Source organism: Corythoichthys intestinalis, chromosome 21 (assembly GCF_030265065.1).
Source record: "Corythoichthys intestinalis isolate RoL2023-P3 chromosome 21, ASM3026506v1, whole genome shotgun sequence".
Lineage (NCBI taxonomy): Eukaryota > Metazoa > Chordata > Actinopteri > Syngnathiformes > Syngnathidae > Corythoichthys > Corythoichthys intestinalis.
Window position 1 is genome coordinate 6,948,229 of NC_080415.1, and position 20,582 is coordinate 6,968,810.

Here is a 20,582-nt window from a genome sequence, read left to right on the forward strand (position 1 = left end):
GCGACTTTTGGGGAATTTGTGATATATTGCGATATTAAAACGAGAATTTTCCCCAGCTGACTTGAATAACTCTGTTTGGCAAGACTTTGGTGGATCACTATGACTACATTGTATTCGTTCGAGATGTCCCGATCCAATCACATGATCGGAAATCGGTCCGATCACGCCATTTTTCAGAGGATCGGAATTAGGTGAAAAAGATCGGGTTTCTAATTAAGAAAAATGTTTTTTTGCTTTGTGCCCGTGCAGCCTCTCACCCTCCCTCCTGCTAAGCAGTGTGACCAAACTGTTTTTCTTGGTCACCAGTGCAGCTGGCGTTTGGTACTTAATGTTGATTAACAGGTTTGTAGCTTTGATCAAATGATTAACACAAATGTGGTAATCACCAATAAGATGGGTACACAGTCTGAAGTGTGCTGTGGCAACTCAGTGAGAGACCGTTCTCGGCAGTGTTAGCGTCAAACCCCCAAAAATGTTTTTCGGTATCGGATAGGGATTCATATCGGCAGATTCTCAAAATCAAGTTACTTGGACTTGGGTGCCAAAATATGCGATCGGGACATCCCTAGTATTCATATCGTACAGTTTAAATCCCTGAATTCTTGATCGATATGGACGTAAAACAGTCTCGATTCTTGGTTAAAAGAAACCGTGCTACGGTAGCATTTATTTTACTTAAATATGGCAAATGTGCGGCTCGTCTTCAAGTTCACTGTGGCGCCGCCTTACCACAAGTCCACAACAAAGAGCTTTTTACGTTGAAAGTTTTGTGAATACATGCTTGAATCCCTGAATTCTTTATAAATATGAACGTATTCTTGGTTAAAAGCAACAACAAAAAAAACGGGCAGTTTGAATTTAATGTACGTAAATATGTCGAAGTATGATACAAGTCTGTTACCTCTTTGTTATGACAAGGGGGCTGCCACAATGGCTTTTTCCGTTGAAAATTCTTGTGAATAAATGCTTAAATAACTGAATTCTCAGTTAAAAGCAAAAACCGGGCAGTTGGAAGTTATTTTACGTAAATGTTGCGAGGTATGGAGCGGCTAATTTCTCCAATTAATTATTTTCACAACATTTCAAAATGTATGCATGGTACGAAAAATGTAATAATTACCTTGAATCCTCAAACAATTCACTCCTGAGACAATCCTACTTGTTAGTATGCAGTCTGGATATCGTACTTCTTGAATGTAAGTCCGGCATTATGCTCAATAGCATGTGGGAGAGTTTCCCTTCCACCGATATCTAATGAATGAAGCTGAGTCACACAGCCCTCTACAAGCAGGCGGGGCGTAGTGAATACCAAATGTGTCCAGTCAAGTAATTTTGATGTCTATGATATTTGAAAAATAAGAAATTGAACATTGTTTTCATGTTCTTAGTAGTATAAAACCACGTCAGAAAAAAATCATGACCAAGATTTCATAATTCATACATCAGAGGGTTGATTTGTCAGAAACCCTGTCAGGCCTAGGGCCAGGCAGGTGTGTGGATGTGTTTGTCATCCAATTACAGGCCCAGCACCTGACGGGTGGAGCGACGGCAGCTGTCAGCAATCACCATCACCAGCCTACATAAGCCAGCCAGAGCTCCACCACGTCGCTGGATCGTCTCTTTCAGTACACTGTTAGTGCTTTCTCGCGTTTTGAATATTTTGTGTGGACTCATCTGATCATCGACCTTTTGCTTTGTTCCAGGATCTCGTCAACGCCTCGTGTTTTTTGATACCTTTGCCCAGACGCTCTACGCCACAGATTCAACAGCTGTTAACAATAAACTGTTTGAACTCAGAGCCTCACGATCTCACGTGCCTGTTTAGGGGTTCTCAGCCTACACCGTAACAGCACGATCCAGCCAACAATATGGACCCAGCAGGCATAGTACAGACGTCCCAGCACCAACCAGCTCCACTCATGGAACAGCACAACCTAGTGATGGGTCCAGTGATATTAATGCGCCGGCGCGCGCGCCGAGCTCATGGAGCAACCCCTGCGTCGGTGCGCGTATCGCTACAAGAAAATCACGTGACCGATGCATGAACTCATTGAACTGTGTCGACACAGTCATGACGCGGCAAACTGGTTCAAAAGGAAGCGCGTCTGTCAACGCGAGGGAGTTGCTGAAACAGTCCACATCTCACGGTTACTTCCTCGTTGTCTACCTGCTGTGGAAATGGACGTAAGACAGGGGAAACGCACTTGTCATCATTCATTCAAAATACAATTAATTTTAAGGTAAAGCTTAGTTTATTAGTGTGACGGCTGCACGCGGGTCCGTCGATTGCCGTCCCTTGTCTTTAAACAACGGACCAGTGTATGATCCGCTAGCATAGTGGTCAGAGCAAACGCCTCTCGTCCCAACACGTCGTGCGCGTGGGTTCGGATCCTGGTCAGATTGCAATTATCGGGTCCTTACGCGATCCCCAAAGTTTTGATTTTACTATCAAAAGTTATTTTTTTGCAGGTGAAATGTCGCATTTGTACTTTGTATATGACTAACCTGTCATATAAAAACAGTTGCCACCGCCTCATTGCTGAAGCATTACTGGCCAAGCATGAGAATGAAGTTTCTGATAATCCCCAAATAAACACAGGTATAGAACCATTCCTTTTATTTTCACACAGTCACTTTTTTGGTAATTTATTAGAAATCTGTAATTAAGCTATAATTTATTTTTTTGTCCACTTCAATTTCTTTCTGACGGGCTATGGTAGCACTTAGATGACAAAGTGGGGAGTCAAGGAGGAAATGCAACTGTAGATGAAATTGCAAAAGTGCAACGATGCATGGCTGAGCCGAACATGGCACGCAATGCCGATTTTCTTCGATACTGGAGGAGCCAATGGATATCTTATCCAAACCTCTTTCAACTGGAAATTCTTGTGCATGCCGGCATTGTTGGTTCCATGCGAGTGTGTTGTCCACAGCAGGCTTGTTAAAAAAAAAACAAACAACAACAACTAAATTTAAAAACAAAAAAACAAAACGGTTTTTGAATAAAATTTTATCAGAAAAAAAAAAGTCCACAGGCATTCCTTATTCACCCATTCATTATTACTTACATTTTCACATTATAATATATGTTCACATGATGTAAAGATATGGACTAATGCAATATGAATGCAAAGACTTAAATGATTTGATTTTACATGCTATGTCATCAATTCAGTGTCAGTCTGTCAAGTGGGTTGCCTGTAGGGTTTTTTTTATGTCCAGCAGGTGTCAGTTTTCAATGACACAGTATCCACACTGTGTCAACACAATGTGTCACTGTGTCGACACGCTTCATGAGGTTTCACGGACCCATCACTAGCACAACCAGGCTATCCAATACCTCCTCACCCAGGTATCTAATATCTCACAAACGCTGCTTTCTCTTCAAGCCCAGCTCACGCCCCTGCCACACGCACATCGACCGCCGTCACCTCAACGAGCACCTGCCCCATTTCCAACACCGCCTGCGCAGCCCCTACGTGAACCCATGGTGCCGACGCCCGCTCCCTATGATGGCGACCTGGGTGCTTGCAAGGCATTTTTAGTTCAATGCAGCCTCGTGTTCGAGCAGCAGAGCCTCACTTATGCCAACGACCGAGCCAAGATTGCCTACCTCATTGGCTGTCTTCGCGGCAACGCCTTGTCGTGGGCAAGCGCCGAGTGGGAGAGGGGTTCAGCGGCATGTTCCTCCTACGCCAGTTTCACCGAGGAGATGCGAAAGGTTTTTGACCACCCGGTGCGTGGTAGGGAGGCCGCTAAGCGCTTAATGTCACTTTGCCAAGGCACTCGCAGCGTGGCGGAATACTCCGTGGAATTCCGTACCCTCGCCGCTGAAAGTGGATTCAACGAGGAAGTCCTCCAGGAAGTATTCATCGGCGGCCTTAGGGAATCTTTGAAGGACGAGCTGGCGTCCCGTGACGAACCCGCCTCTCTCGACGCACTCGTTAATCTGGCAATCAGGATTGACTGTCGACTCCGGGAGCGTAGACGGCAGCGGCGTGACTTCCCACTTGCCGCCCCAGTGTATGCTTTGGAGAAATCCGCCCCGGTGTTGCCTCCTGCCGTGGCCACTCTTCCAGCGTGGGGCTCGGTGCCCATGCAACCGGGCCGTGCCAGGCTCTCGGCGGGGGAGCGCTCGCACAGACTCCGCTCGAGTTTATGTTTCTATTGCGGTAGTAGTGAGCATCTCCTGCGGGCCTGCCCAGTCCGCCCAGTAAAAGAATCAGGCTCGCCAATAGGAAGGGAGGCGTTGGTGAGCCATATTACGAATACTTCCTCCCGTCTCATGCTGCCGGCTTCCCTCTCATGGGAGGGCCGGGTTCGCGAAGTTGCTGCGTTGGTCGACTGCGGGGCAGACGAGAGCTTCATTGACAGGTCAATCGTGTCACAATTGGGCATCAAGACACGCAAGCTGGACGTTCCCTTGAGCACCACCGCACTCAACGGACAGCTGTTGTGCCGGGTAGAACACCAGACAGAGCCAATTGACCTCCGCCTCTCCGGGAATCATCGTGAGGTAACTTCTTTTTACGTCTTTGATTGCCCATGCACACCCTTAGTTCTAGGCCTTCCTTGGCTCAGAGTGCACAACCCCAGTATTGACTGGTCTTACCCCAAGCTAATAGCATGGAGTCCCACATGTCACACAAGTTGTCTGCAGTCTGCTTTCATTCCCTCTACACCGGCTCCAACGCCACCCACACCTGACCTCTCTGCTGTTCCTAACTGTTACCATGATCTTGCCCAAGTCTTCAGCAAAGACTTCGCAGCGGCCCTTCCTCCTCATCGCCCGTATGATTGCGCCATTGAGCTCCTGCCTGGCGCCGCTCTGCCCACGGGACGCCTTTACAACATCTCGCAGCCCGAGCAGGAGGCCCTGGAAAGATACATCGCCGACTCATTGGCTACAGGCATCATCCGCCCCTCTTCTTCCCCAGTTGGTGCAGGCTTGTTTTTTGTTGGGAAGAGGGATGGCACGCTACGGCCCTGCATTGACTACCGGGGTTTAAACGCCATCACCGTCAAGAACAGGTACCCTCTTCCGCTGATCGATTCTGCTTTCACGCCACTCCATGGCGCCCGCATTTTTACCAAGCTGGATCTCCGCAACGCTTACCACCTGGTTCGCATCAGAGAGGGGGATGAATGGAAGACCGCTTTCAACACCTCGCTGGGCCATTTCGAATATCTGGTGATGCCGTTTGGCCTCTGCAATGCACCCGCCGTATTCCAGGCCCTCGTCAATGACGTTCTTCGGGACATGCTGAACAGGTTCGTTTTTGTATATTTGGATGACATACTGATCTTCTCTCGTACCCTCACAGACCACGAGCAGCACGTGCGGCAAGTGTTGCAAAGGCTCCTAGAGAATTGCCTCTATGTGAAGGCAGAGAAGTGCGCCTTCCATGTCCCAGAGACCCCCTTTCTTGGGTTCATAGTGGCCGACGGGGAACTCCGAATGGATCCGGCAAAGGTGACCGCTGTCTCCCAGTGGCCCAGGCCGGGGGACCGGAAACAGCTGCAGCGCTTCCTGGGGTTTGCGAACTTTTACCGGCGATTCATCCACGGCTACAGCCAGATAGCGGCCCCTCTCACGGCCCTCACGTCCACAAACACTCCATTTCAGTGGTCAGATGCCGCCGAGACTGCCTTCTGTGACCTTAAGGCCCGCTTCACGTCGGCACCTGTGCTCGCTCAGCCGGACCCCGCATTGCAGTTCATCGTTGAGGTAGACGCTTCAGAGCTTGGGGTGGGTGCGGTCCTCTCACAGCGTAGGCTGGGGGATGGGAAGGTGCAATCCTGTGCCTACTTCTCGCACAGGCTCAGTCCCGCAGAACGCAACTACGGCATTGGGGATCGTGAGCTGCTGGCGGTAAAGTTGGCCCTGGAGGAATGGCGCCACCTGCTGGAAGGAGCACGCCATCCATTTGTGGTTTGGACAGACCACAAGAATCTGGAATATCTCAAGTCAGCCCGCAGACTGAACCCCCGTCAAGCCAGGTGGGCCATGTTTTTTAGCAGATTCGATTTCACGTTGTCTTATGTCCCAGGCTCAAAGAATGGGAAGGCTGATGCCCTGTCTCGCCTGTACCAACCCGTCGATTCCGAAGAGGAACCCGCACTTATCCTCCCACCATCCTGCGTGGTAGCTGCAACAATGACTGACCTGGAGGCTGAGGTTTTGGCAGCTCAGGGCCGGTATCCAGACCCCCGACAGGGAACGCAGAGTGATCTGTTTGTCCCCGAATCTGTCCGCTCTAAGGTGCTGGAATGGGCACACACCTCCCGCCTGACATGCCACCCTGGCATCACTCGTACCTTGGCCGTTTTGCGACAGCGTTTCTGGTGGCCAACCATGAGGGAGGATTGCCGGTCCTTCGTCTCTGCCTGCCACGTGTGTGCCCGAAACAAGTCGTCCACAAAGCCAAGTTCAGGCCTGCTCCTCCCCCTGCCGATACCAAGCCGTCCTTGGTCCCACATTGCCGTAGACTTTGTCACTGGACTCCCGCCATCTCGGGGTCATACTGTCATTTTAACAATTGTTGACCGTTTTTCCAAAGCTGCTCACTTTGTCGCCCTCCAAAAACTCCCCACAGCCAAGGAGACCGCAGACTTCCTGGTCGAGCATGTGTTTCGTCTACACGGGATTCCGGCCGACATAGTCTCGGACCGTGGGCCCCAGTTCACCTCCCACGTCTGGTCAGCCTTCTGCTCAGCTCTCGGCATCAATACAAGCCTCTCTTCTGGTTTTCACCCCCAGACAAATGGACAGTGCGAACGTGCGAACGTGCGAACCAGCAGTTGGAAGCGGCGCTTCGATGCACCACCCAGGCCCGTCCGACCACCTGGAGTGAACAACTGCCCTGGGTTGAGTATGCACATAATTCGCTACCTAACGCATCTTCCAATCTGTCCCCTTTCCAGTGCTCGCTCGGCTATCAGCCTCCCTTATTCCCATCTATGGAGGCAGAGATAGCTGTCCCTTCAGTACAGGCACACCTTTCAGAGTGTGCCAGGGTCTGGACTCAAGCCCGTGCTGCGCTCAGTTCTTCATCCGCACGTACCCAGAAGCAGGCCAACCGTCGCCGTGCCCCAGCGCCTGCCTACGAGGTTGGCCAAAAGGTCTGGTTGTCCTCCAAGGATCTGCCACTCAAGACAGAGTCTAGGAAGTTGGCTCCACGATTCATCGGCCCTTACGAGATCGTCAAGGTAGTCAACCCATGCGCCGTGCGCCTTAAGCTTCCAGCGGCCCTTCGGGTCCATCCGACCTTTCACGTGTCCCAGGTGAAACCTGTCGGGGTGAGTCCCTTGTCCCCCCCTGTTCCGCCCCCTCCGCCTCCTCTGTTGATCGACGGGCATCCGGCCTTCAAGGTTGAGAGGCTCCTGGATGTCCGCCGCCGGGGCCGCGGCCTGCAGTATCTGGTGGATTGGGAGGGCTATGGCCCGGAGGAGCGTAGTTGGATCCCGGCGCGCCAAATCCTCTGTCGTTCCCTTATCCGGGATTTCCATCGGGCCCACCCGGATTCTTTGCGTCGCGCACCTGGAGGCGCACGTAGAGGGGGGGGTACTGTCAGGCCTAGGGCCAGGCAGGTGTGTGGATGTGTGTCATCCAATTACAGGCCCAGCACCTGACGGGTGGAGCGACGGCAGCTGTCAGCAATCACCATCACCAGCCTACATAAGCCAGCCAGAGCTCCACCACGTCGCTGGATCGTCTCTTTCAGTACACTGTTAGTGCTTTCTCGCGTTTTGAATATTTTGTGTGGACTCATCTGAACATCGACCTTTTGCTTTGTTCCAGGATCTCGTCAACGCCTCGTGTTTTTTGATACCTTTGCCCAGACGCTCTACGCCACAGATTCAACAGCTGTTAACAATAAACTGTTTGAACTCAGAGCCTCACGATCTCACCTGCCTGTTTAGGGGTTCTCAGCCTACGACCGTAACAAACCCAGAACAAACATTATATGTTAAAGTAATAATAGTAAAATGGAGAACAGGCCAAATGGGTCTCTGTTAACATAATATATTAACCGTTTTTCAGATAACTAGCCTGTAAAACACAACAAATTTGCAGAGAAAAAAAATAATAAGTCGCAACTGAGTAGTATCACATCGCAGGCATTGTTGTCACAGATTACTTGAAAAAGTAATTTAATGACTGATTACGCCTCAAAAAATTAGTCTATTTACATTACTGATTACTTTATTATCAAAGTAACAAAGTTACTTGAAAAGTAATTTATCAGTTAAAAGTGTATCACAAAAGTGAGTACACCCCTCACATTTCTGCAGATATTTAAGTATATCTTTTCATGGGACAACACTGACAAAATGACACTTTGAAACAGTGAATAGTAGTCTGTGCGCAGCTTATATAATAGAGTTCATTTATTTTCCCCTCAAAATAACTCAAAATATAGCCATTAATATCTAAACCCCTGGCAACAAAAGTGAGTACACCCCTTAGAAACTACATCCCTAAATGTCCAAATTGAGTACTGCTTGTTTTTTTCCCTCCAAAATGTCATGTGACTCGTTAGCGTTACTAGGTCCAGGTGCGCATAGGGAGCAGGTGTGTTCAAATTTGTAGTGCAGCTCTCGCAGTCTCATACTGGTCACTGAAAGTTCCAACATGGCACCACATGGCAAAAAACTCTCTGAAGATCTTAAAAGACGTATTGTTGCGCTACATGAAGATGGCCAAGGCTACAAGAAGGTTGCCAACACCCTGAAACTGAGCTGCAGCACAGTGGCTAAGATCATCCAGCGTTTTAAAAGAGCAGAGTCCACTCAGAACAGACCTCGGGTTGGTCGTCCAAAGAAGCTGAGCGCACATGCTGAGCGTCACGTCCAAATGCTTTCTTTAAAAGATCGCCGCAGGACTGCTGTCAGCATTGCTGCAGAGATTGAAGAGGTGGGCGGGTCAGCCTGTTACTGCTCAGACTATATGCCGCACCCTTCATCAAGTTGGTGTGCATGGCTGTCACCCCAGGAGGAAGCCTCTTCTGAAGACGGTACTCAAAAAAACCCGCAAACAGTTTGCTGAGGACATGTCAACAAAGCACATGGATTACTGGAACCATGTCCTATGGTCTGATGAGACGAAGATTAATTTGTTTGGTTCCGATGGTCTCAAGCATGTGTGGCGGCGACCAGGTGAGGAGTACAAAGATAAGTGTGTCATGCCTCCAGTCAAGCATGGTGGTGGGAATGTCATGGTCTGGGGCTGCAGGAGTGCTGCAGGTGTTGGAGAGTTACATTCCATTGAGGGAAACATGAACTCCAACATGTACTGTGAAATACTGCAGCAGAGCATGATCCTCTCCCTCCAGAAACTGGGTCACAGGGCAGTGTTCCAGCATGACAATGACCCCAAACACACCTCCACGATGACCACTGCTTGACTGAAGAGGCTGAGGGTAAAGGTGATGGACTGGCCTAGCATGTCTCCAGATTTGAACCCAATAGAACATCTTTGGGGGATCCTCAAGCGTAAGGTAGAGGTGCGCAAAGTCTCAAATATCCGGCAGCTGTGCAACGTCGTCGTAGAGTAGTGGAAGAGCATTCCAGTGACAACCTGTGAAGCTCTGGTCAACTCCATGCCCACGAGAGTAAAGGCAGTTCTGGATAATAGCGTTGGCCACACAAAATATTGACAGTTAAAATGTTGTACGTATGATAATATTGACAACTTTCACTAAGGGGTGTACTCACTTTTGTTGCCAGGCGTTGAGATATTAATGGCTATATTTTGAGTCATTTTGAGGGGGAAATAACTCTATTATATAAGCTGCACACAGACTACGTTTCATCGTGTCTAAGTGTTTTTTGGTCAGTGTTGTCCCATGAAAAGATATACTTAAACATCTGCAGAAATGCGAGGGGTGTATTCACTTTTGTGATGCACTGTAACTGTACAATCCTACACAGTCGTTACACTTACTGATTAGAAGCATTTGCAAGCATAGCTTAGTAGTTAGCATATTTTGCAGCCACAGCAGTAGTTGTAGTAAATAATATACAACGTCATCATAATTACAATCATCGTTGTGTCTTGGTCAAGCATTGTGGTAGGAACGTCATGGTCTGGGGCTGCATGAGTGCTGCAGGTGTTGGAGAGTTACATTCCATTGGGGGAAACATGAACTCCAACATGTACTGTGAAATACTGCAGCAGAGCTTGATCACCTCCCTCCAGAAACTGGAGACTGGCCAAGCATGTCTCCAGACTTGAACCCAATAGAACATCTTTGGGGGATTCTCATGCGGAAGGTGGAGGTGCGTACAGTCTCAAATATCCGGCAGCTCCTCAATGTCGTCATGGAGGAGTGGAAGAGCATTTCGGTAGCAACCTGTGAAGCTCTAGTCAACTCCATGCCAAGGAGAGCAAAGGCAGTTCTGGATAATAGTGGTGGCCACACAAAATATTGACAGTTGACATGTTGTACGTTAATATTGACAACTTTCACTAAGGGGCTAACTCATCTTTGCTGCTAGGGGTTTAGGTATTAATGGCTATATTTTGAGTTATTTTAAGGGGAAAATAAATGAACTCCATTATATAAGCAGCACACAGACTACTTTTCATTGTGTCAAAGTTTCATTTTGTCAATGTTGTCCCATGAAAAGATATACTTAAATATCTGCAGAAATGCAAGGGGTGTACTCACTTTTGTGATACACTGTACGTTTTACCAATTTTTCTGTTTTGGGTGGTGCAGTTTGTTGCTCGAGTTTCCTGGGACCGAAGGGTCAGTGGTTCAATTCCCAGCTACCACTGCCCACTGTCGAAGTGCCCTTGGGCAAGGCACTGAAGCCTAATTTGCCCCCAATGGGTTGGCAGCACCTTGCATGGCAGCAGCACCATTACTGTTGGCAACCCTACCTATGGGTGAGCTGATAAAGAGTGCATCAGAATTACTAATCATTTTGTAACACATGATTTAATGTGAAAAAGTTATTTCTTTGAGTGGGATTTCTCGCCCTTTTGAGTTAATGGTTTAATTTTACTCGAACAACACCCCCTTTTTTTATTATTTTGTAGTTGTTGTTGTTGTTGTTCCATATTATTTAGGGGAGAAACAGCCAATTTATTAGTAGCAAAACACAAGGTACAGTGGGGAGAACAAGTATTTGATACACTGCCCATATGGGCAGTGTATCAAATACTTGTTCTCCCCACTGTACATCTTAAACAATCAATTAACAATCAACAAATTTTACCTCATTAATGAACGCTTAGCCTCTTATTACTGTTGGCCATTAAAAGGGTAACATTCAAAGTGTTCACCGTGGCATGGGCTGGGGAAGCATGAGGTCACCTATTTCTCTAATCAAAGAACAGTTGCTTTCAAGATAAGTCCCTAGCAATAGCTCTTTATTTTGTAGTGCATTGGGAAAAAAAACATTTGGTTTTTGCTATGCTGTTTTCAGAGCTTGTGAACATTTTCTTTAATTGCATCATGTCAGATGTTGCCCAAAATATGCTCATTGTATAATAATTACTGTATTTAATTGTTAGCTGCATGTCTTTCAAGTGCAGGGCTGTCCAACTTTTTTCTCAGAGGGCAGCTTTCAGAGGAATCGAAGAATGCAAGGGCACACTTGAAATTATTCATTTGTTGAACAGAGGATCGGGAGACAGTAAAAATAAAGATCCTGTTTTGAATTCTATATATTTTTAAGTATTAACTCATTAATCCCCTAGACAAATTGGACTGGACGTCTATCGGCGTCAATCAAGGGCGTAGGTTTGGTCTTAAAATTGGTAGTGACGATATAACAGCATAACCTATATGTACATTTTTTGGGGGGGGACGGGACATTAATAAGACCAAACGGATTTGGTGAGTAGGGGTCAGGGCTAAATTTCTCACCAATATGAACCTAATTAATTCATAGGCTAAATGATTAATGCAAAATAAATCTGTATTGACCAATACTAACTTTCACACTGCAAATTCATAACGTTTTAATCTGATCATTTTTGTTAAATCTAGTCAAATAATTTTCTCCAATTTTTTTTTTTTTTTGGAGTGTAAAAGGTTAGTTAACAGATTAATGAGTCAGATTCTTCCACTTACTTTAAGTGAACATTATTATTTGTTCGTATTAAGCCCATATATCTAAAAGTTGGTCATTTTTCACCTAAATCAAGAAAAAAAAATATTTGAAATAATGTTTTGAACAATATTTTGACAAACAAGTTTTCCTTTTAAGATTTAATATACAAACTTTTTGCATTTTGAATTAGCTGATTTTCTTATTTCAAGAAATATAAGTGAATAAAATCGACTTGAAGCACTGTAGCAGTAGCAAAATTCGTGGAGTGTTCCCCATCTCCACAACATTGACGTCTTTTTACATTACTTACAGTGGCTGCTGCTGGCGGAAAAAGACTTCTAATATCCCTCGTCTTTGACGGGGGCGCGAGAGGTAGCATCTGTTGGGCTGTGAATGTGTGTGTGTGTGTGTGTATGTGGGTGGGAAGGGGGGGGTTCAAGTCATCAGCCAATCAAACGTGCGTTTGAGGGAAAAAAATGGACTAGCACATTCAGCGAGTGAAAAGGGGTCAGTGTAAGTCTGAATATAATGAAAGTACTATAATTCACTTGATAATGGTAGGATTATTTCTATCCATACGACATATAGGAAGACAATCTAAATGACCTATATAACTGAAGTCATTAAATAATGCAAATAAGGTTGCTTAAAAGTTGATGGGGACAATTTGATTATCCTGAAATGTTGGTAGTGTTATGTCCCTACCGTCCCTATGCAAACCTACACCCTTGGCGTCAATGGCAGTGAAACATGAACACTCAATGCCAGCCTACCTAGTTGAAATGGATTTGATGTCTATACCTGTCAATGGCAGTGAATAAACATTGACTTGATAATACATTGACGGGGGTGCGGCCAATTTATAGGGGGCCTACCTCTGTCAAAGCTGACCGAGTGGAAACATAGACAAAGAGCTTTTTATGTTGAAAATTCTTGTGATAAATACTTAAAATCCCTGAATTCTTTATAGATATGGACCTAAAACAGTCTCGATTCTTGGTTCAAAGCAAAAAAATGGGCAGTTAGCATTTATTTTACATAAATATGTCGAATGTGCTGCTAGTTTTTAAGCCACTGGGGTGCCACCTTATCACCACAAAGCGCTTTTTAGGTTGAAATTTTTGGGAATAAATGCTTAAATCCCTGAATTTTTTTATAGATATGAACGTAAAACATTCTCGATATTTGGTTTAAAGCAAAAAAACGGGCAGTTAGCATTTATTTTACGTATATACTGTATGTCGAAGAATGACGCCAATGCCATAGCGGTTAATTTTTTACGTTTCAAAATGCATGCATGGTACGAAAAATATAATAATGTACTTGAATCCTCAAACAAATCACTCCTCAGACACTCCTTCCTGTTTGGATGCGGTACAGCTTTCGTACTTTTTCAACCTAAATCCGGCTTTGGATTGCTGCATTTGTTGAATAACCGACCGACTGAAGCGGATACACAGTGTACAGTATATACACAGTATATTCTGTATTTTTAATTACACTACTGAACCACACTTTGCAGAATCCAGCGACAGTCAAAAATGACAACCACGATAGCTCAAATTATTGCATTGGATTATTTTTTAAATGTAGGTTTATTTATGTGAAACAAAATACTGAAATTCTACACCAGTTTTTTTTTTCTGTTTTCTTTTTCATTATTTTCCACATGTTGTCAGATTTGCTGGCCATAGTCAATAATATTTTCATCATTTGCTGTTGGCCCGTGGACAGTAGTTTGGACACCACTGTTCTAGTGTGACAACAATAGTGAGTGCAAATGTTTGACAAATGTCAATTTAATAATAATTAATCTGAATAATACCACTGTAAGTAAATCTTTTTTAAAAGGTTTTATTCCATATGTACAGTAAGCTAGGCAAAACCGGAAGTGTAAGAAGGTGTCGCTCTTGCTCAACAACCATCACCCAGATACTCGGTACTTCCCGGAGCCGCTCGGCATCACTCGTCATCGCTCCTTCTACTGCAGCGCCTTCGCCGAGCGGACTGGCTCGCGGCTCTCATCCGAGTCCTAAGTGCACCCAGTCGGATCTATTAAACGACCAGCGCCGGCTCCCCGGAAGCTCTCAGCTCGTACCCAAATGCAAGCTATTAAATGCGTGGTGGTCGGCGACGGGTAAGAAAAAAAAAAAAGGATCGTCAAGAATCTCTCCCGCGATTCACATTCAGATGACGTGAGGATGCTATTTCGAAAAAGGGGCTGGGGCTCACTGATCTGTCGATCGCCCTATTTTTGTCCGATGCACGTTTGGATTTTGTTATTCTATTTTGGTCGGTTGGCACCTTCACGGTGGTTTTTATTTGTATGATGAGGTTATACGCTGAAATGTGTCCGGATGCTATGCGGACCACCTACACGCCTTGTAGGCCACTAGAGGCTGGCTGAAGTGCTGATGCACGCTTAGGAATGTGTTGCCCTGTGACAAGCAAGCAGGCCCCGCTGCCCCAAATTCAGATTCTTCCATTCATTAGCACACACCCGTTTTCCTCATATTAGTATCAGTTTTGTATCCATTTGCAAGTACAGTAGTAGCCTACTTGTAGATTCAAGCCATAGTGAAGTGATTGTCATGCTGAAAACAATGTAACTGTTTTAGTTTGTGAGAAATTGATATAATTGATGACACTAGTTTGAAATAAATCCTCCTTTTAAAAGTGTGTTGATGAAGACAAGGGCGTAGGTTTAGTTTCTCAACATTGGTAGGGACGATATAACAGCATAGCCTGCATGAACACTTGTTACTGGGGTTGGGACATCAATGAGACCAAACAGATTATTGAAAAGGGGTGAGGTCTAAATTTCTCAGGAATATAAACGTAATTAATTGATAGGCTAAATGATCAATGCAAAATAAACCAGTATGTTGACTTATACTAACTTTTATGTGTATTGGTTCAGGTGGTACAACACTAGATTCTAACATTTGTTTTGAAGTGCAAATCCCTTGATTAAAAAATGGGGAGCTATCTAAGAGTCCACTTCTGGGGGAAACTGGAGCAAGCTTGACTCAAACTACAATATTGTATATATAAGTTATTTGGGGAAAAAATATCTGAGATGTCCATGGACTGATCTTCATCTGAGGCATACTAGCTTAGGTTTGCATAGGGACATAATACTAGCAACTTTTCAGTATGCTTAAATTGTCCCCACCAACTTTTAAGCAACCTCATATGCATTATATAATGACTTCAGTAATATTGGTCATTTAGATTGTCTTGCCCTATGTTGTAAAGATAGATTTGACCCTACCATTATTAAGTGAATTATTTTCATCATGTTCAGACTTACATTTACACCCTTTCACTTGCTGAATGTGCCGGTCCATTTTTTCCCTCAAACGCACGTTTGATTGGCTGATGACTAGACACCCCCTCCCCCCACACACGCACACGCAGCCAGCACCGACACAGAAATGCAACACGCCGCTTGCTCTGCCCCCTTTCGAAGAGGAGAGATATTAAAAGTTTTGTTTTGGCCAGTTGCAGCCACTGTAAGTAATGTAACAATGTTGTGGAGGTGGGAAACACACCACTCATTTTGCTACTGAAAGTCCCACCTGCATCAGAGTTAGCATAACATTAAACTAGGGCTGTCCCAAACGACTAATTTTCTCGCGATTATTCAGCCGACTATTTTTACGATTAGTCGACGAATCAATTTTTTTTTTTTTTTTTTTTTTAACTAATTTAGCAATAAAATTTGGTGGAAGCTTATTAATTCACAAAAAAAGTTTGGAAGACTTGAATTCTTTATTAAAATACAAATAAACACATATATAAAAATAATAAATCACAAATAAACAATGAGGTCAAATGCTGATAGCATTAACTAGTGCAAAAGAATGGAATGTAAACGGTTCAGAACACTGAGTTTGCCTTTCCAACTTGATTCAAAACATTTCTTTAAAAAAAATCTAGCATTAATATTATAGTATTATAATAATTATAATAATTTTTCATTGCCAAACACATATTTGATAAAGGGTGTCATTTTAATGCTATTTTTAGTGTAGAATCTAAATTCTGAAGTATGTGGGATTAACTCCAGAAATCGTTATTCATGTGACGAACATGACGTGCTTTTATACTGAAATGTTCACCGGAAGTAGGTTCGCTAAACCGCTAACCGTAAGCTTGATTCTCCGCAAGAAAAAGCACTTTTCGTCATTGCATGTGGTGTCAGCAATAATTTTTTTTTCATTTTTTCGTTTGCAAATGCCGTTAACCAGCGATTTTTCACATTTAAAGTTGTTACATTTTAACCACAAGCTTGAGTTTTAGAGAAGACTGCTAATGTTTTATAGCAGGCTAAAGTAGGTTGTCTTTTTTCCCAATTAGCTTCAATGTAACAATGTTAACGTTTACAGTGTTTAATATAGATGTTTTTCCTTATTTTGTATGTCTGAACTTAATTCTACGGCGTGTTGATGACCAACAAACATCTGTGAAAGGAGCTGAAGTCTCATATGCCATCAACACACACGTGTACATGCACGCACAAATGTATGCATGCATGCACGCATGCGGTGATAAAACGCAGCCGAGAAAATTACCGCCCTCATTTTTATTTACCGTGCAATAAATGGGCTTACTGCATATCGCGACAGGCTTAGCAACTTCAATTAAAAAAATGTCGTTAGTTAGTTAGATGGACTTTCCTGTCGTCTACCAAAATTACAACTGGGTGATGGCGCTTTAGGTATTCATTCACGGCTGACGTGCAGCCAAGCTTGGCATTGAAGAGACAGGACACAACAGTGTACCATCCTTTGTTTCGTTGAAATAAGTCAATGTTTTGGCCACTGTGGTGCGCTTTTTTGGCTTTGTGTCGCTTTCCCTGCTTGCATACAGAGTGTCCTACATTCTCAACTTTTCAACAATATATTTTTTTAACCCTTCATTAACCGTCGATGGGATGTTGTGCTTGTCGACGCATTTACGTAATCGATGACTCAATGACATCGATAAAGTCAAGTAGGAAACTGCTTAGAGAGAAGTGTCCTCCTGTATGTGTATGCTGTATGTGTGTTTTCTACTGTTTATGTTAATTAAACTGTGAGAAATGTAGTGAACTCTGCCGAACAACGGAAACTATAGAACCAGAAAAACATGAGCAAGAAGCTGCTTAGAGAGAGAGGTCCCAGGACACAGTCCGTGTTTCACAGGAAAGTGTTGACAGTCGGAAAAAAAAAACGGCCTGGTTTAGAAGGAAAGAAGCCTAGAGCATGTTATGAATTTACACTTTTGAATCTAAATACATATTTTATTTATTAATCAAAATGTATGTACCGTATTGGCCCGAATATAAGACAGTGTTTTTTTGCATTGAAATAAGACTAAAAAAGTGGGAGTCTTCTTATATTCGGGGTCTAGACATTATACCCATTCACGACGCTAGATGGCGCCAGATATCAATTAAGCGAATGCTGAACTTGAGGAGTAATGTTCTGTCTTGACAGATCTGAGCTACTCTCAAGTTTAACCAGTTTACATTATTTTATTGCAATGTTTTTCCTTATTCAGATTTGTTTCAAAAACAGTTACAGTTAGATCTCACTTTGATGGTTAATGCAGTTATTGCAATTTTATTGTTTCATGACAATAGATTGGTTTATTTACATTTCAAAAATTAAAAATTTTTTTTTTTTTTTTTTGCATTCCTTGATCGTTAAGAAATTATTAACAAATTTGTATTTATTGTCTTTACTAATATAATTTATGTTCAAATACTGTATTGCAATTTAAATTCGGTAATAAAATCCAGACATTTATTCTGGAAGTTTTAAAAATGTTTCTTAGGTAGTTCTTGAAAACAAAGGTTTGAATTGAAAGGTGCATCACCAGAACCAATACAAGTTAGTACAAGTCAATTCAGATTGATTTTGCATTGATCATTTAGCCCAGGGGTCTGCAGGTCCGGTCCTCAAGAGCCGCTATCCGGCTTGTTTCCAGCTTATCAGCACGTTCTGCAGGCCTCTGATTTAACCTATCAAATAATTAGGTTCATATTCGTGAGAAATTTAGTCCTCAGCCCCATTCAATTATCTGTCTGGACTTATTAATGCCCTGTCCTTAGCAAAAAGTGTACACGCAGGGTATTCTGTTATATCGTCCCTACCAATGTTGAGACCAAACCTATGCTCTTTCATACTAAACTACCCCACGACTTGAAACAAAGTGCTCTCATTAAATTCTGATGTGTGACTTCATTTCACAGATTTGTTTTTCATGTCAGTTCATGTTCATGTCAGTGTCCCAATGAAGTGGGGCCATTCTTGGATAGCTCCATTTTTTTTGATAAATAAAGGGACTTGCACTTTGAAGCTACCACGTTACCATAATGCACATAATGCAAACGATGATAAAAATGAGTTGCCTGGCACCGCCAGACTGTTCTCCCTGTGTTTTTCAAACATTGAGAGAATAGTCTGGGACCAAGCCCTTTAACAGCTTCTCGAGCAAGTACAAAATCAATCGACAAATCAGATTCGTTCGCTCGAACGAGCAACGTCACTCTTCCGCGTCGGAAGTCGTCTCCACAACAACACAGATGGCGAACAGGAGAGCCGAGAATATGTTCCAATCCACGGTAAAATCAGTTTTAAATGACCAAAAACACATCGACACAAGTCATTGACAACAGTCTGTCTCGCGCTAGCCATGTTGAATAAACTCCGCTCTCCTCGTATGTTTACTTCCGCGCGCAAGTCCCTCGTCCCGCCCGTCGCTGATTGGTCCACTCCGCTGTCTGTTTGCTGTGGCTTGCTCCGCCCTGGAAATTTTATCCGCTTAATGGTAGCCAGACTCAATAGCTGGAACAGCGGTGAGTCTGGAGTACCAGGCTAAAAAATGAGGGCTGGCTGATTTGACTTCGTTATTCCTTGTGGAGGCTTGCCGGACCTCAGTAGTTTTGCAGGTTGGCATTTTTACACACTTTAATGTTAAGCCAACTCTGATGCAGGTCGGACTTTCAGTAGCAAAATGAGTGGTGTTTCCCCCACCTCCACAACACTGACGTCTTTTTACAGTACTTACAGTGGCTGCTGCTGGCCGAAAAAAATTTCTAATATGCCTCGTCTTCGAAGGGGGCGGAAGAGGCGGCACGTTGTCGACGTGAATATGTCGGGGCTGTGTGAGTGTGCGTGTGTCTATGTGGCGGGTCGGGAGGGGGGTGTCAAGTCACCAGCCAATCAAACGTGCGTTTGAGGGGAACAAAATTGACCGGCACATTCAGCAAGTGAAAAGGTATAAATGTAAGTCTGAATATAATAAAAGTAATTCACTTAATAATGGTAGGGTCTATTCTATCCTAACAACATATGGGAAGACAATCTTAATGACCTATATAACTGAACTCATTATATAATGCAAATAAGCTTGCTTAAATGTTGGTGGGGACAATTTGAGCATCCTGAAAAGTTGGTAGTGTTATGTCCCTATCGTCCCTATGCAAACCTACGCCCTTGATTGGTAGGGACGATCTAACGGCATAACCTGCATGTACACGTTTTGCTGGGGACGGGACATTAATAAGACCAAACTTTATTGAACGAGGGTCGGGGCTACATTTCTCATGAATATGAACCTAGTTAATTGATTGACTAAATAATCAATGCTAAATAAATCTGTATTGACTTATATGTACTAACTACAGTATGTATACTGTGTATTAGTTCAGGTGATACAACGTTCCATTCTAACCTTTGCTTTCAAAAACTGCAAAAGAAACATTTTGAATTGCGAGTCCCTTTATTACAAAATCATGGAGCTATCCAAGAATTGGTCCAGTTCTCTGGGGGGGGACACTGAAGCACCCCTAGAGGCCTAGAATCAAACTACAATATTGTAATCAAGGGCGTAGGTTTGGTCTCAACATTGGTAGGGACGATATAACAGCACAACCTGCATGTACACTTTTTGCTAGGGACGGGACATTAATCAGACTATTAATAAGAACAAACTAACCAAGCAGATTTTTGAATGGGGGTCAGGGCTACATTTCTCACGAATATGAAACTAATTAATTAGCAAATTTAAATTTCTATATTTGAACATAAATTATATTTACATACACAATAAATACAAACTTGTTAATAATATCTTAACTATGTAAGAATGCAAAAAAAAATAAACATTTGTTTCAAGACCACTCAACATTGTCTGTCGAAATAAATAAAATATGACTGAAAAAGCTTCTTAGTCAGTACAACAAAAATAAATAAAAATGGAGCCTTCCTTCAGGTAGAACCGTGCTTTTGTCCACAAGCACAGCCAAACTCAACAAACATATGAAAGCTCCTTTGAGCTGCTTTAAAACCACATAAATGAAATAAAAATTGAGGAGAAAGGGATAAACCTCGGTTCACTACATTTCTCACAGTTTAATTAACGTTAACAGTAGAAAACACACACAGGAGGACACTTTTCTCTAAGCAGCTTCCTATTCGACCCGATTAGCAAGTTCACAATTTAATAGGGGTGTAACGGTACAC

The 20,582-nt window shown here is 43.7% G+C and overlaps 1 protein-coding gene across 2 annotated transcripts in view; it reads left to right on the top strand.

The window, feature by feature from the left end:
• The first annotated feature begins 14,035 nt into the window (after positions 1-14,035).
• Positions 14,036-20,582, top strand: part of rac3b (Rac family small GTPase 3b) — a 32,986-nt gene continuing 26,439 nt past the window's right edge. Inside the window, exon 1 of one of the 2 annotated variants that reach the window (XM_057825730.1) lies at positions 14,036-14,203. In XM_057825730.1, the coding sequence (XP_057681713.1) occupies positions 14,169-14,203 (35 nt within the window). In that variant the 5' untranslated portion in view covers positions 14,036-14,168. The remainder of the gene's footprint in view (positions 14,204-20,582) is intronic. The other variant, XM_057825729.1, reaches the window with a different exon arrangement.